This window comes from Rattus norvegicus, chromosome 1 (assembly GCF_021556685.1).
Source record: "Rattus norvegicus strain SHRSP/BbbUtx chromosome 1, alternate assembly SHRSP_T2T, whole genome shotgun sequence".
Taxonomy (NCBI): Eukaryota; Metazoa; Chordata; class Mammalia; order Rodentia; family Muridae; genus Rattus; species Rattus norvegicus.
This window is the reverse complement of record NC_141534.1, coordinates 49295462-49312261: the sequence shown is the minus strand read 5'-3', so window position 1 is coordinate 49312261 and position 16800 is coordinate 49295462. Positions and strand designations below refer to the sequence as shown.

General features: G+C 47.9%; 1 protein-coding gene across 8 annotated transcripts in view; it reads right to left on the bottom strand.

Moving 5' to 3' along the window:
- Fndc1 (fibronectin type III domain containing 1) overlaps positions 1–14509 on the bottom strand; it is an 82667-nt gene extending 68158 nt beyond the window's left edge. For 7 of the 8 annotated variants that reach the window (NM_001038615.2, XM_087552734.1, XM_087552724.1 and 4 more), the window contains 1 exon segment: positions 14211–14490. In NM_001038615.2, the coding sequence (NP_001033704.2) occupies positions 14211–14310 (100 nt within the window). In that variant the 5' untranslated portion in view covers positions 14311–14490. 8 annotated transcript variants of the gene reach the window in all.
- Positions 14510–16800: the final 2291 nt, after the last annotated feature.

Genomic DNA, 16800 nt, shown 5'->3' with positions numbered 1-16800 from the left:
CTCCTAGCCCTGCCTAACAGAAAAGGTCAAGTAGCATAGTGTCCTCAGCACTGCACAGAGGAGTGGTAGAATAGAAGTCAGAGTCACTTCAGAGACGCTCCCTAACTGAAGAGGACAGAGGTGGTTCCCTTACAAACAGCTCCAGCTGTTGGGCTGTTCCTGACCACACTGGGTGTGACCATCACTCTGTGCTCAGGTTGGACTGACCCCACCAGGTAAGGATCAAAGTAACCTCACCCTATGTTTGCAATACCCACTGAGGTACAGCATGTGTCTTCCTAGGATTAGAAAAGGAGATAGAGTTCCCCCGGAAGGCTGTAAAACGAGCTAAGACCAACTCCAAAACCAAGTTGATCTCTAGGCTGAAAGTCCTCTCCTTAGCCTGTTCTATCCTGATCTCAGTGTGTGATGCCCAAAAGAGCTCACCATTTCTAAGTAAAGAGATGGTTTGACATCTTAAAACTGCCGGCAAGACCAGCATGCCCCGATGCCCCTAGGCACTCTCATCTCATCACTAAAGCCCCCAGGACAGTTACAGACAGTACAGACAGACAGGAAGCCAGCTTTGTCCTCTAGCCTAAAATCAAAGAAACAAATATCTAAACTTCTCTCCTCCCCCGCTTCTTCCTCCATTTGGTCACTGTAGAGACAATTCATTCAAATGCCTGATGGGGGCAGAGTTCTCTCAGCAGTAGCATCTCCCTCAAACTGGTAGAGAACCTTCAGGACACCCTAAAAACAGCAGTTCTCAACTCTGTGGGAAGAGAACCCTTCAGGGGTGTGGACGGAGCCAAACAACCCTCTCACAGAACTCCCATGTCAGATATCCTGCATATCAGATATTTTCATGATGATTCACAACAATATCAAAATTTGTTATGAAGTAGCCATGAAATAATTTTATGGTGGGGTTGGGGGACACCACAACATGAGGAACTGTATGAAAAGGATGCCCATTAGGAAGGTTGAGAAGCACTGAAGTAGGAGTAACTGAGTCCAGAGTCTGCCTTACATGGTTAGAGCCCCTGAGGTCTGTATAAAGCAGTGGACTCAGGAGATGTATAATGGTGTGTCTTTCTTCTGTCTATCCAGTAAGGCCTCCCTCATCCTGAAACACGCCTGTGACCCTACGACAATATGCCTAGGAATCTTCTCAGGACTTATTCTAACAGGGGACACCACCAGGAAGCTGGGGGCAGGGGGGGGGGAATTTAGGGAAGCCTAATCTCACTGTTATACACTGAAGGAAATGGAGATGCAAGCTTGTGATCTGAGTAAACACCTTCTCTTTATACAGCACCCAGCCTCGGATATTTAGTTATGGCCATTAAAACAGACTAGTAAAGAGTTCTGGGCTGTCAGGGTCCCTAAAGTCAGTTCCTGGACTTCCCATGCTCTGGCTCCACGAAACAATGAATTCTGAAATTTAAGTAAGTCCAAGGCGAGATTCTGCTACTCGTCTTCAGGCACTGGTGGGTTCGGGTTAGTAAAGATCTGCTGTGAAAACTTTGAAGTTAACCCAGCACCCAGTGCATTTGGTCACAAAAGCATCCCACCCAAATCAAGAACAGCCAAGGCCAACACAGAGGCTGCTGTGCCCAGGGAGCGCCTGCTGTAGACACGGAGAGGTAGGCAGGTCCACAGAGCAGGTGGGGACAGGCTTAGTTACAAAGAAGGCCCCAGAGGAATGTTCAAAGCTTTTGAAATAGGTGAGCCATTTAAACACCAAACACACTTGAATTATTCTCCAGCGGTGTGGAGTCTGGGTGTTGACAGAAGTCTCCCTGCCTCATCTATTGAAGCATCCAAACGCTTCCACGATTCTCTAGTGAAGAATGCTGCCCCTAGATATTCTCTCTCTCTCTCTCTCTCTCTCTCTCTCTCTCTCTCTGTGTGTGTGTGTGTGTGTGTGTGCGCGTGCGTGCGTGCGCGCGCGCGCGCGTGTGTGCATGTATATGATAAAAGACAACCTCATGTGCTCTCTGGAACACCTCCGTCTTCTCTGGAATAAGATCCCTCACTGACCTGCAGTTCACTGGTTACACTGGCTGACCAGTGAGTCCCAGGGACACACCTGGCTCTGTCTCCACAGCACTGGGATTACACACATGTACCATGACGGCTGACTTTTAATTGGGTTTTAGAGGTTGGTACTTGCTTAGGAGCAAGTACTTTGCAAGCTAAGTCCTCGCCTTGGCCTCAGCCACAAGTATCTAACCAAAAACCCAACAGGCTCACCAGGAGAGAGGAGGACACACGTAAGTGGCAGTGCAGCTTGCCAGTGGGACTCAAGGGGAGAGAATGTTTGCCCTGGAGTTATCTGTATTTTGATGCTAATCCCACTGCCCCAAGGACAGCTGCCTACTCACTACTCAGGAATCAGGTGACTTCACCAGAACCTCCCCATTGAATCTGTAAAATACAGGTGAGGGGCAGGCACAGGATAGAAGGAGGCCTGTCTTTGGAGGCCTGTGTTTGGGTGGAAAGAAGTTTGAAGGAAGAGGAGGAGACTGGAATGGAAAGGAGAGGAGGGAGAGAGAGGGAAGCCATGGCAGGACGGTGGAGGCTGACGTAAAGATCTCGCTCTGTGTATTTACAGGTTGCTATTAATTTCCTAAGGGATGGATGGTACCGGGCTTTGTATGTTTAGGTGGGCAATTATATCTAACCAATTGGGTCAAAGGTTATTGTGTTGTGTGTTCTTTTATGTGACGATTTGAGTGTAGGAAAGTTTGCGGCGGCAGGAGACACTGGGCCTCCACGTAGTTGGGATGTGTTTCCGCCAAGATACCTAGCAGATATCTTGGGGCACCTCGGTGTGGACCTAGAGAGACCACAATACATTTTTATTTTTTATATTTTTTACAACAACAAGAACAGTTTGAGATTTATTTGAGAGGGATGTGGACGTGCTCAGCTATCTCCCACAAGTACTAGATCGCATCAGAATACGCAGAAACATCCAGACGCATGGGCAAAGCTCTGAGTTAACTGGCTAAAGTTTAAATCAGTCTTTCCATGGAATTATATTTGCCAAATAAGTATGACCTTTCTTGTCTCCCCAAAGGGGGATAACTGAAGATGAAGGTTGACTGAAGGTTGTGTAACACAAAACTGGTACCTGCGAGACCCACAGATGGTTGACTGGATCTTCCTGGAGAGCCAGGGTGACTAAAGGTGGGAAGCAGAGGCAGGTGGATCTCTGTATGTTTGAAGCCAGCCTGGTCTACATAGAAAGGTATCAGTAAAATTCACAAATGGTTGGCTAAATCTTTCCTGAGAGGCAGACATCTGCACCGTAAAACAACAGTGTGGTTCCTTTTCTGGAATTTCTTGACCCTTGTGGCTCCATGAAAGCAGTTTCCATAGAGTTATTGGTTCCTTGTTGGTCTGTGGAGTCTGCCCTTATAAAACACCAGAGGGAGCAGGGCGTGGTGGCATGGTTTTTAGTCCCAACACTCAGGAGGCAGAGGCAAGTGGATCTCTGTGTATTCGAGGCCAGCCTGGTCCATATAGTGAGTTTCAGGACAGCCACGCTACATAGTGAGACCCTGTCTTAAAAACTCGAGATACATAGACAGACAGACAGACAGACAGATAATAGATACATACATACATATACAATACATGTACACATACATGAACTAAAATACCACAGAGAATTGAGAGACCTTTGCACAGAAAGCGCCTAACCCCCCACCACAGGAAACCACATCATATTTTTGCACAGAGAAATATCAAGGCAAGCAGATGTGTCCTATGTCCCCCCCACCAGGACAAGGACAGCTAAGTCAACAGCCCAGATGTGCAGACATCATCCAGTTCAGGGTCCTCAGAAGCCAACCATTCCCCATACAGTGCTAACTCACTGGATTCTGCCTCTGGCACTCAATGTGCTCTGCTGCATTTGTGCAGAGGAAGCAGCACACAGCCGAGTGTGAGCTGGAGAGACCTAAAATGACCAGAGCTGCTCCTGGCAAGAGGCTAGAGCATGCCTGGCTCCCATCAGCCCTCACTGATGTACCCAGCAGCCAGTTGGACCCTCGGGCTCACATCTCCTGCCACTCCAGCTAAACATGAATTCCCCATGGTTGTCCCCAGCCAGCCTTTTGGTAACAAAGTACCACTTATTCAGAACGGAAGGCCCCATCCCCCTACATGCATGCCAAAGTGCTCATGCAGCCTGGAGCTGACTCTGAATACAATTGTGAATCACATTTTTAATTCAGCAGCCCCGGGAAGCCAACTGGTGACCATGCCATGCAACTCTCACTTGCTAACCTTTACATAGTTTGTACACAGTCTGCTCTGCTTCCCTTCTCCTGTTTGAGCATCACCAGTCTGCACTCATCTCTATTCACAGAGTGGGCTACCTCAGTAGGCTCACACTTGACTATAGGAACTGCAGTCAACACTGCGTCACTTGCGTCTATCTGGGTGCTACACTCAAGCTGGTCACATAAGGCCGCCACATATACTGTTGGGAGTGGCCCAGAGCAAGAGCCCCAGTCTACATACAAGACCATCTGCGTAATAAAGGTGCCTGGGGTCAGCAGCTTCCTTCAGACAGAACTGGTGCAGACTATCCTTGATTTCTATTCAAGGGAAGCTGAGAAGCAAAAATGCAGCTCGGTCACTCCAGCTCTCTTCCCAGGATTCCCTCTCCTTATCACCCTGCCTCATCTCTCCCTCCCCTGTGGCTGGAGAAAGAGCTACAATGTGGAAAAGCATAAAATGGAGCAATAAAAAGAAGCATCTGGGCTAGAGAGGTGGCTAAATAGTTATGAGCAGTTACTACTCAGTCACAAGGACCCAAGTTCAGATCCCAGCATCTATCTAGCAAACCAGATAAACATCTGTAACTCCAGTTTCAAGACAGCCAGTGCCTTCTGGCCTCTCAAGTGTGTATGTACACACAAGCACACACACACACACACACACACACACACACACACACATGCAGATACAAACAACTAAAATAAATCTTTTGTTTAAAATAGCTCAGGTCATCCTGAACTACATGGTTCAAGGCAAGCCCAGGATTTCAAAATTTTAAATAAAAATAACGATAAAAATAAAGACATCATTAAGGATTTGTTTAATTTAAGAAAAAAAGAGCAGCAAGTGACAAGATTAAAATCAAACACCTAAGTCACTAGAGAATGATTCCATGCCCAAGGATACTCAGAAAATAAACCAGTCTTATCTCCCAAGATGCTTTCTGTTGGGTTTTTATCAGTTCTATTCAAGTTTCACAAGAAATTTGTAACAGTTTAGCAGCTTGATGGAATCTGAAACTTCCATAATAAACACTACCTATGGGCCACTCCAAGCCCATTGCCCACTTCTCTGGCCCAAGCACAGGAAAAGCCTAGACTCTCAGCTTCCCTTGCAGCTAGGATACACTTACAAGTTAGCCTGGCCCATAATGCAGGTGAGAAAAGGTGCTGTCATTTATGTGAAAGCAGCTTAAAGGGCCACAATGTGCTCCTGTCCCCTTTTAGCTTCCTCTTTTCTCACCTTCTGTGATGTCATGGATATAATCTCTAGAAAGGCAGCAACCATCTAGCAACAGGAGATCAGATAACATGGGCAGCAATGGCAGAGTGGAAACATGGGACAATCTGGGACTCCGATGTCCTCTAGCTTTCTCTGCTCCCAGGTTTACAAGGAAGAGATAAACAATTCCCTCATCTGTGTATCCACTGATCTCACAAAGGATTTGGGGTTAGCCAGGCTGTTGTTTGTGGGTTTATGATGTCAAGTCATGATAAGCGAGAACCGTGATCACTTTAGCTTGTTCCTGATGATTTTAGGGGTCCATCCTGGAAATACCCTTTTGACAGCGTCAGTTCTTCTGTAGGCACACCATTGACTTGAGTAAGTACATCTGTGCCCCAGAACAACAAACCCAGAAATGAAAGTGAACCTAACCCCAGCTCTGGCCAAGTGTGATCGTTAGGACCTAACGTTTTAAAGCCCTTGGACTTTTTGTTTAGAAATTCACACAAATAAAAGCTACTGTTTCAGGGAAAACAAGATCCCTTCCACCCATGTACACTGCCAGCTTTCCGGAATGGATTAGAAAGATAAACCTGAGGGATACGGTGGGTGTTCTCCTTGTAACAAACATAAGACAGATGGCATACCACTGGAAAGAGCAAATTTTGAGAGCTGTGGAGGGAACACCGTGCCACGCCTGCTAATGACAATACCACAGACTCATGGGAAATCAGCTCTTCCCAGGTTTTTTATGGGATCTTTTGCACATTCTTCAAATTCAGCTTGCAAACAAAAAATGATTCCTTAAAGAACTGCCGTTGTCCACTGGTCCAACTCACACTTAGCCCACTATAAACTGCCAGGCAAAACACACACACACACACACACACACACACACACACACACACACACACACACACACAATTTCTCTAAAAATTAATTTCTTTCCCCAAAATGTGAAGGTCATCGTCTAACTATGTTAAACACTTGGATAATCCTGTGTCCTCAATCACCACTCAAATAGCCCTGAAAACTCCCTGAAAAATTCCCTTAGAAAATGCAACAGGCAGGGTCTTGGGATGGGGTTCAGTTGGTGAGTGCTGGTCTAATGCACATGAAGCCCTGAGTTCAGGGCCCAACACCACATAACCCAAAAATGGTGGCACATGCCTGTAATCCCAGCATGTGGATGCAGAAGGATCAGAAACTCAAAACCAGATAGTGAGTTTAAGGCCATCCTGGGATGCACGCACACACACACATACACACACAAAGAGAGGCCAAACAAGTGCTGTGGGGAGGTAGGTTTTTTTAAAAAAAAAAAAAAAGCAAGTGAAACAGATGTAACCAGAAGCCAAAAAGACCCAGTGGCAGTCCAAATTTCAAATGAATAGTTTTTAAAAATTTTAAAATCACCTAGTGATTACTAATGGGAATAGACAAATAATCTATGAAAAGTGGGGAATAGAAACAATATATCAAACAAAAAGGTGTGTGCGCGTGTGTGTGTGTGTGTATGTGTGTGTGTGTGTGTGTGTGCGTGTGTGTGTGTGTAAAATCTTAAAGAAGGAAGGAATGAGCATCGGTTAAACAGATAACTTGCATCAACCACACCATTCGCTCATCCAACCAATGTTTTTTTTTTTTTTTTTGGTTCTTTTTTTCGGAGCTGGGGACCGACCAACCAATGTTTTTTGAGGAAGGAAGTCTCAGAGTGTAAGGCAGGCACAAGGGATACAGAAGCGACCAGAGAGACTTCCACCTGTGGTATGTTTTCGGTCTGTTGTGTTTTGTGATGCTAGACTAGACCTAAAGGTCTAGTCCTCACATTTGCCAGCTTCTGTTGTGCAAACCCTGTTCCTTAATTTAAAACTTTGGATAAATAAAAAATGGTATAGCCAATTCCTGAGGAGATTAGAGGTGGGTGGGTTTTGAGTTACCTGGTTGGGGGTTGCCGAGAGAGAGAGAGAGAGAGAGAGAGAGAGAGAGAGAGAGAGAGAGAGAGAGAGAGAGAAGGAAGGAAGCCGCCATGAGGGGAAATGGACCATGAGAGCACATGGCCAGGAGAAACAGCAAGTATCTGGGGCACATTGCTGGGGAGGTAGCCAGGCCAGCAGTTAGAAAAGTAGATTAGGGGTGACCCCTAGTAGTTGTCAAAGCCAAATAAAATCACCATAGTCTGAGTCTCATTCATTTGTGAACTAGACAGGGGATACTGTTGAGGTTTGGTCTGTCGTGTATTGTAATGCTAGACTAGTTTAACTAGTTGTCCAACCCGGTTCAATTAGTTTTCCACCCTGGCATTCCTCGAACTGACCAGGAGAGAGCTTAGGGACTCTTACACAACTGGCAAGGGACAGAGACTGAAATCACAGAACACACTTTCAAAGTTTTTACAGGTAAGGGGCATGTGGTGCGTATGTGTGCTGGCTATGAGCCCCTGGAGGTAAACCACGAAGGGGTTAAGGATGGGATTAGACACACAAGCACAGGTCTGTGAGTGGTCATGAGGAAAGTTAAACAAGACCTATTATAGGAAGGACCTTGTTATAACCACACCCCTTGTTAGAAATCAGGCATTTCCATTGGCCTGCCCTCCCAGGACCTAGCAGGAGAGTCTTAGGTCATCCCCCAGATAGCCAGATGCACCAGGTGCAGTGCACAAAGGCTCTGGCCACACCAGATCGGGTTATCTCTCTCCCGTTTCATTTTGTTTGTTTGTCTGCCTGTCTATACATCTGTCTATTTCTCATGTCCCCATTCAGAGAAGACCTTTCGATTTCCCCCCTCCCCCAAAAACCTCTTGCCCTAGACCTGTTGCGAGGTGTAACTTCTTAGCGGCACACACCTTGGCACAAGCGCCCCTTATCCGAACACCTCCTGGTCCACTTTGTCACACCAACTGCAATTTCAGGGAAGCCCTACTTCCCTGCATACCACAGTTCCTTGTCAGCCAACCACAGTAGGAGAGACCCAAAAAAAAATGCTGTTCTCGATTCATTTCTTCAGTTTACAGTTTCAGTTTACATTCTGTCATGTAGGGAAGTTGAGGCAATAGGAATTTAGAGGAGACATCACATCCACAGGCAAGAGTAGGAAGAAATGAGTGCATTACCTCTCTGTCGCTTGCTCGCTTGCTGGCTTGCTGCCAGCTATGAGCTTTCTCCTGGCTTGTACTGCCTACTTCCGCTCACAGTGGGCGGGGTCTTCCTACCTCAATTAGCAAGGGCGATCTCCAACAGACCTGCCCACACCGAATCCAATCTAAATAATCCCAAATAAGACTCTCTTTCCAGGTGATTCTGTGCTGCGTGAAGTTAACAGTTAAAACTAACCAGCACTCAGAGCAAGTCAGAAACGCTGGTGCTGGCATTTGCACGTAGCCTGGGGAAGAAAATCTGGTTAGCACAGTTAATTCCCAGACGTGTAACCCCAGGTAGCCTGCAGGGGAGGAGTGTAGGATTTCTAAGATTTGAGTCCAAATCCTAGGACAAGTATTTACTAGATTATACCAGCGTGAGAACAGTTTGACAGCTTTACTCCTGGTTTCCACAGGAAGAAAATGTGAGTATCACCAAGTTCACATGGTGACTATGGAAACCAAGCGGAAGGACACTTTGGGAAGAGTCTGTTAGGAAAAGGACACTTTTTAAAAACGTCCTCATGCGGTAAGGGTGAGAGTCACATCTGTAGCATGGGCTTTATGGAGTACTTCAATGCCACCGCAGAAAACTACAATGCTAACTGTTTTGAATCAGCATTTACTGTTGCTACACTTAACAGTAAGTTACGATAAATTCTCACTATGATAATTAAAATAATTTGCAATACTCCCCTAGTTACAAAAGTAAAACTTGAGACTGGGGGCGGGGGGAATTACCAAGACTATGACACACACATACCCATGATTTTTAAATTCTCCCCCATGGTCCAACTGTTTCAATTCTGGCCTGGGCCTACAAAGGTACCAAGGGTACCCCAACATCTAAAAGGTTGCACAGTCCAACTTTAGATTTAGGTTTCAAATCCCTTACGTATTAACACGTAATTGGCAATGGTTAATATGCAGCCATGTCGACCACGTCCTTCCCAATTTAATGCCTGCAGGAAGCTCCAACGAGTAGCAAGCTAAAACAAATTTTAAGCAGTGCACTAAGGGAACAAAGCAGATAACTGAAAGTTTGTGCTCATTTTCTTCCTTTCTAAATCCCGGGTCGAATGGAGCCTAAGGAAGATGGGACCGCCTCCGAAAGGCCAGGAGCGCCCTCTATCGGCCACAGAACGCAAGTGCTGCCGAGCGCTAGGTCCAAGTCTTGAAGAGAATGATGCTAGTTTATGCGACTAACCAATGGTTCCAAATACTCAAATGCGCATTTATTAAGGCTGGGGAAGATGTGCGGGCAACAAAAGCTCCCCAAGGCACCGGTTTCCAGTTTGCTCAGCACTTTAACAGATGAAATCTGTGCTTTCACAAGTAACTACACAGCAGGCCTGTTCCTTTCTCAATTTCATTTTTATAGCTTTAAACACCCGCCCCCGCGTTTTGTAAATGAAACAAAAGCTCCTGATGACAGAAGTTTAATTACGACCTAAGACAGCCCTGAAATTCCATAAGGAATTAAACAGCGGTCCTGTCCCCAATCAGCCTCCGGGAGCATCTCCGGAAACGTTTGTACCCAGGTTTCTTGTTCACACCCCTTGAGGTTGGCAGAGTAGTAGTGGTACCCAAAGGTCTCTTCCTAAGTCTCCAGAGCCAAGAAAGGTGAGCACTCAGGAGCTGGAAGTGAAGAAACCCACTCGTGCCCCATGTCTCCCAAGGGAACACAGCCCTGGATTTTAGCCCCAAGAGACCCAATCTGGACTCCTGACCTCCAGTACTATCTTATAATAATTCCTGCTGCTTTGAGCCAGGTGTGTGGTCATTCCTCACAGCAAACATAGGGATAGAACACAGTCCACATCCATGTCCCTCCCATAGACAAGGGATGGGTCATTACCACTTACATGTAGATATTGTCACATGTTGGTGACATGGGGACTTTCTAGTGACAGCTTCCTAGGGACAAGAATTATCATCCTGCAATCCCACTGCACCCCTAATTTTACAATAATGCTTTCTATGCTCACAAAAGAGTGATATGGGTCATCTGCCTGCTAGGCTCCGGAGCACAGACTGAAGCCAAAGGGTCCACCTGCTTGCAAAGGCATGAGTGGAAAGAAACACCAAAGAGTTGGAGCTGCCCAGGCCACAGGAAAGTTTCCAGGGCTTCTAACGATGAGAGGGTCTCACTGACCACATCTACCCACAAATACAGACAGCCAGTAGAGAGGTCATGAAGACGTTAAGACTCTGCCTCAGGTGTCTGGACTTCTAATTTCCATTCACCCGTGTATCCCAGGAGCTGTAAAAAAACTCTGTGGCCTCTGGATCCCTTTCTACCTTTAAACTTACAAGGTTCCCATAAAAGTTATACTTCAATGGGGAGTCTGCCATCTATCTTTCCTTACTATACTAGGGATTATGCTAATTTAACAATTAATTCATTTATAATGAGGGTATAACTCAGGAGCAGTGTGTCTAGCATGTACAAGGCCCTGTGAACAGTTCAAGATAGACAGTAGATTATGTGTGTGCATGCATATGTGCCTGTGTGTATACATGCATATGTGCGTTGCGTGTGCGTTTGTGTGCCTGTGTGTGCATTGTGTGTGTAAGTGTGCTGTGTATTCACACATGCCCTGGCATATGCACATGTAAGTGCACACTTGCACATGGAGGCCGGAAGATGGTCTTGGGAAGACTGATCTCGTGCTCTACCTTATCGGGATGGAGTCTCTTTTGTTTCTGTCGCTGCCTTGTGCATTCCTGAGCACCTGACTTACAACCGTAAGTAACTTGAAGGCTCTCCCATCTCCACCTCCCATCTTTCTTGCTACAGGAGCTCTGGTTTTGCAGATGCTTGCCACCATGTTGGGCCCCTGTATACACTATTTTGTGTGATCGCTATTTGGACTCACTGTGTTTCATCGTGTGACATTTCGAAGGCACATTTTCATTCATATTGCTATTAAAACCACATTCATTCCTGTCACTGTTGCCATTGGAAAGGTTTCTACTACAGAGAAGCGTTTCAAACCTACCAGGGGAGAGACAGCTTAGCTGCCTTCAAGCTCAAGAAACTCAAGTTGCATCACTGACAAGAAATTCGTGCAATTACTTTAGCAGAGGCACCAGGCTCACTTTGCTCATTTTTTGAAGGAAAAAAACTGTACGGGAACTATTCAAGTCAGCAGCTAGAGTTTGTCTGTAGACTTTTTTTTTAAAAGTAAATACTACATTCCACTTAGAAAGCAAGCTACTCAAGTGCTGACTGGGAGTCCCACAGGTGTTTATCCCTGGGGTTAAACACTTAGTGTTTTCAGTGTCCAAGCCTTGGACCCTGTCAGGTACCATCTATTATACCCAGCAAGCTTTTACACCATTCAGGTGAATATCGATGCAGGAAAGAGGCCAAGAGTGAACTCATATTACTTTGAGGATAGCTTTGACCTTGTGGACTTAGTTAAAAAGATCTTTAGCTTTTTTAGAAGAAACTAAAGATGGCCCCTAGCCATCCCTGGGTGTCTGCTGTAAGTGCATGGATGGCTTTGGTCCTATGGACTTGGGTGCACCCGTTACTTTTTTTTTTCTGGAGCTGGGGACCAAACCCAGGGCCTTGCGCTTGCTAGGCAAGTGCTCTACCACTGAGCTAAATCCCCAACCCCTGCACCCCTGTTACTTTAATGTTTGCCTAGTAACCTATGGTAGTGATGGGGGGGGGCATCACCTGCTACTTTGTTCTTTTTAATCTGTCCCAAGATGAGAGTCTTCCATGTGTGCTACAAGAAGAATGCCTGTGGCTCTGGGTAATTTGCCTTTCAGAAATGCTGGACCCAAAAGAGGAGGGACGGGGCGGACAGCTGCCACTCGCAGGAATCATGAATTACGTCTGCCCGAGGCTTTGCCCCACCAGACACAAATCCAAGCAGCTGCTGCAAACTGCGAACGGCAAGACAGACAGACAGGAAGGCTCCTCAAGGAGCCCATGGAATAAATTACATGCTGCTTCGTGATTTCTTCCCCGGCGCAGGAGCTATCTGCAAGCTGCTATGCCCACTTCTTCCCTTCCCTAATTGAACTTAAGTACGGTAAATAGGCACTTGGAGATGTGCTTGTCTCCTTTGTCCATTTCTAGTCTGGTCATCATTTTACTGCAGATCCCACGTCAACGCAGTAGAGGGAAGTGCCAACACGTCTTCCAGTTCCAACATTCCGAAGTGCAGGGATTTGCAGAGCAGAGAGCGAGAGAAAGAGCGAGAGAAAGAGCGGCCACTGGCAACACTGCCCAACCCATGAGGAGCACAAACAGCCCTGCCTTCCCACACTCACAAGCAGAACCCATCCTAAGTTGACTGTGGACTCAGAAAGGAAGGAGGGAGGCTGGAACCATCACAAAGCTCACTTACCAGTGCCCCACTCTCAGATCGCTTTCTGTAACAAGAACTCAGAGCCCCGAACACTTTAGCTTAGAAAGAGCGAGGCTGTGGGACTGTAGGTGGGGAGACGGGAAACTAGAAGAGACTCATTCCATCAGGCGTTGTATAAAATATGAAGTGAATGCTTGCCTCGAGATCACAAACAGAAGAGAAAAGGCCCCTGCTTCTGTATGACCCTTTTACAAAAGGGAAACTCACCGTCAGAGCATCAGACACTACCAGGCAATATGCATGACAACGACCAAAGAGGTCACCGAGGTCTCTCCCTTTATCCTTATGGGGAGATCAATGCAGAAACCAGCATACAAAACTAGTAGCGCTTGTTGGAAAAGAAGTTTGTCTTGTTTTGAGCCCTGATGGAAATGAGCAATACGAGAAAGGGTGGGGTGGGGGAGTCCACTTTTTAGTTCCTACAAATAGAGGACATAAATAAAAGCCACCGTTCCCAAGTGTGGAAACGCATGCATGCTAGAAACCAAGACGCAAGGACATAGGGATGAGAGCCCACTACTGACTGACCATCTAGGTGAAACACTCAAGAAAACAGGAGCCAGCCAAGCCTCTTGTGCAAAGCAAGGGTCCATTCAGGCTGCAGCCTGACCTTTGGAAAGGGTTAAGTTTTCTGGAACTCACTGACTGCGCGGCTTCCCTCTCCCCTCGAAAGACAAATGTCTTCTTCCAGCTGCAAAGTTCCCAAGGCTGCAAGGACTTCAACAGTTGCAGGTCCTGGAGTACAGTCAGTCAATCCTGCCTCTTAGCTTCCCTCGGAGTTCCCCAGTGACCCTATCCTACATCCAGTCAGGTGAAGAAGATGACAAAAAGATGTTCACCCTCAACCCCGAGAAGAGTTTGACCAAAGAAAGTGCCCCCTACCCCGTGCGATGCCAAAGTCACCTCTCTTTTCCTTTGCCTGGAAAGTGAGGGCACTTAGACAAGTTCCATTTCCCAGTTCTGTTGTGCGGTTGGTGATGACAAGCCCATCTCCCATACTCTGACTGTCCAGTGCCCACACCCAGCGCGTCCTGACACCACTCACAAGGATGCACAGGTTAGTGACAAGACATGCACGCGGGCAACACAGAGCCAGAGCGGGACAGCAGTCCCCAGAGTGACAAGCCAGTGGGCAGAGAAGAGGACAGCGGGACCAACCGCGGAATCCAGAGTGCGCGTACCTGGGGGTCCCGCTGAGGAAGCTACAGGGAGCAGCGCCGCCAGGAGAAGCAGCGCCGCCCTGAGCAGCAGGCGCGGGGACGCCCTGGCCTCGGGGGCCATCGGGAGCCCGGAATGCGTGGGGACCGAGCGTGGGTGGCGGGCAGGGCGCGGACCGCAGTGAGGGAAGTGCAGAGCAACGCGTCGGGTGCCCGTGGCCGGGCGTCCGGTGTCCTGTGCCAGCGGCGCTGCAGCCCCTCGGCGACCGCTCCCGGTCACGCACCGCGGCCGCGCTCCGCCACTGAGGCCACCCGCTGCCCGCAGCGCCTTTTAGCTGCGCTCGGGCGCCCCCTGCCGGCGCGCGCGCGACGAGAACCCACGAAGCGGGCGGGGCGCAAGTCCCGGAACCCCACTCGGTTTTTTGTGAAATTAAAAATCTGCACCAGGAAAAGTGACCAGGAAAGTCTCCTCCTTTTGTCTAATTCTCTAATACTTTCTGGCCGGGGAAGTGACCTATTGCAAACAATCGGTGCTAAGACAGGGCGTGAACTTTGTCCGCTTAAACCTCCCAGCCTCTCTGTGTGATTTCATTTTCGGGGACCCAGCCAGGACCCTCCACCCTTTTCTGCACAAGACAGTGGTCTGTGGGCTCGCGGTATACTTCCCACGCAGCCAGAGCGCTTGGGAAAGGGTGATGAACTACACTAGCTGCGGCAGCTCCTGGCTGTCTTTGCGCAGGAGCGCGTGATCCCTCTTGGAACGGAAACAGGCTTTAAGCACGCCGCAAAAGCTGGGCCAAGAACTCATTTGACCTCCCTTTCCGTAATTTAAACAGCGCCTTGGGGTCCCGCTGTGCGGGATAACAGTCTGGGTTTTGGTCCACCCTCAGCTTGAGACACTGGCGAAGTAGGAGCGCCCCTGGAGGCGACAAAGACTCGCGCTAGGGAGGCAGCACTGCAAACCAACCTGATGCCACTGAAAAGCGACAGAATACGGAATCGGATCGCCGACGTGGCAACCCCAAACTTGACCACAACATTAAATAAAGAATGGAAGGATATCAGTGAAACATGGAATCCCTACGGAAACAAAAATAACAAAATCAAGACATCCACACGCTAAGCCCAGGCTGACTGGCACCTCTTCCCTAATCGTGACCTGCAGCGAAGTCTCCAGGTTCCCCCAGGAGGGCTCTCCATTGATCCCCTCTTTAGAGTTCTGGAACATTCTATAGTTAAACAAACACTCTTGCCTCGCTCCTTAGGGCTTTGGTTTGTCTGGCCCCTCACTTTTGTCTCCCCAGCTTGATCTTCCTTCGGGAGTGCCAGGTTCCTTCCACACTCCCCACTCTCTCAAGTGTGTTCCAAGTCTGCTGGTCCAGGGCTCCTGTGGTCAGTTCTAGCTGCTCAGTCAGAGGTAGGAATCTCTCTAGGTGGAACTGATGATAGACTCTTCTCTTCCTCCTCGGTCCATGATGGTGAAGGGCAGAGGCCATGGTTTGCTGAAACTCAGTCCCCAAAAATGTCTGTCCTCATTACTAGAGGCTGTGTGTATTAGGTACCTCACATGGGGGGAAGGTCCGTGGTTCAATCGAGCATTCTCAGGAGTTTAGGCTATGAATGTATCATATGTGCTCATATAAAAAGAAGAGAGGGGCTTGATCTACATATAAGGAAAGACTTGTGACCAGAGAGCATGACAGGAGAGGGAGGCAGTTGAAGGTCAAAGGATACAAGCAGCTACCAGGAACAGGACGAGGCTCTCACCAGGGCCTGTACATAGCCCTGCAGCCTGAGCTGTAAGGCCAGCAGACCTAATTTTAGACCTCTGTCTCCACAACTGCAACAAAAGAAACTTCCAAAGTTTATGCCACCCACCCAGTGTGCTTTGTTACAGTGGCCAGAGAAGTCTAATAGAGTAGCCAAAATGAGCCATGGCTCTGGTTCCAAGAGATGCAGCCTGAAAGAAGGAAATCTCCTAGACAAGCCACCCAACAGGGACAGGGTGCTGGGCTCAGAACTCCCAGCAGGAGAGAGAGAAACCAGGGCGAGGCTCCAATAACCCCTCGGGGAAAGACTGGGAGATCAGTAGGGCATGAGAGCCAGACACATCCTAGGATCATCTGGAAACAATGGCTAGGAAGACTGATGGGCTGTGAAGAAAAGAGATTGGCAGGGAGCAGCGGCATGCTGTCCTCAGCCTACTCTGTAGGACTTTTGTAACTTCAAGATGTCATTCCTTAGTTTAGAGTCAACAAAATTATCCCATGGGATTACCTCAGCAGGCAGTGGGTCCCTTCTGTTAGCTTGAGACACATACTCACTTACCTCCCACCCCGTAAGGTGGCTCATTAGAGTAACAGCCTTATGTGGACTCTTCAGAAAGCATGGGATAAACCAAGGGCCAGGGTTAGAGTCTGGACCTCCAAACAGAAGTCAGCAAACTGCTGGACATCCAATGACGTAACCAATGTTTACATGTCCCAGGGTTACAGGCTCATAACACCACACCTGGCGTGCCCTCGGATGCTGTAGATCAGAACTGGTCCTCAATGTCCGCACATCGAGGGGCCAACTGCTCCATCTCTCCCATCCCAACTTTTAGGTTCAAAAC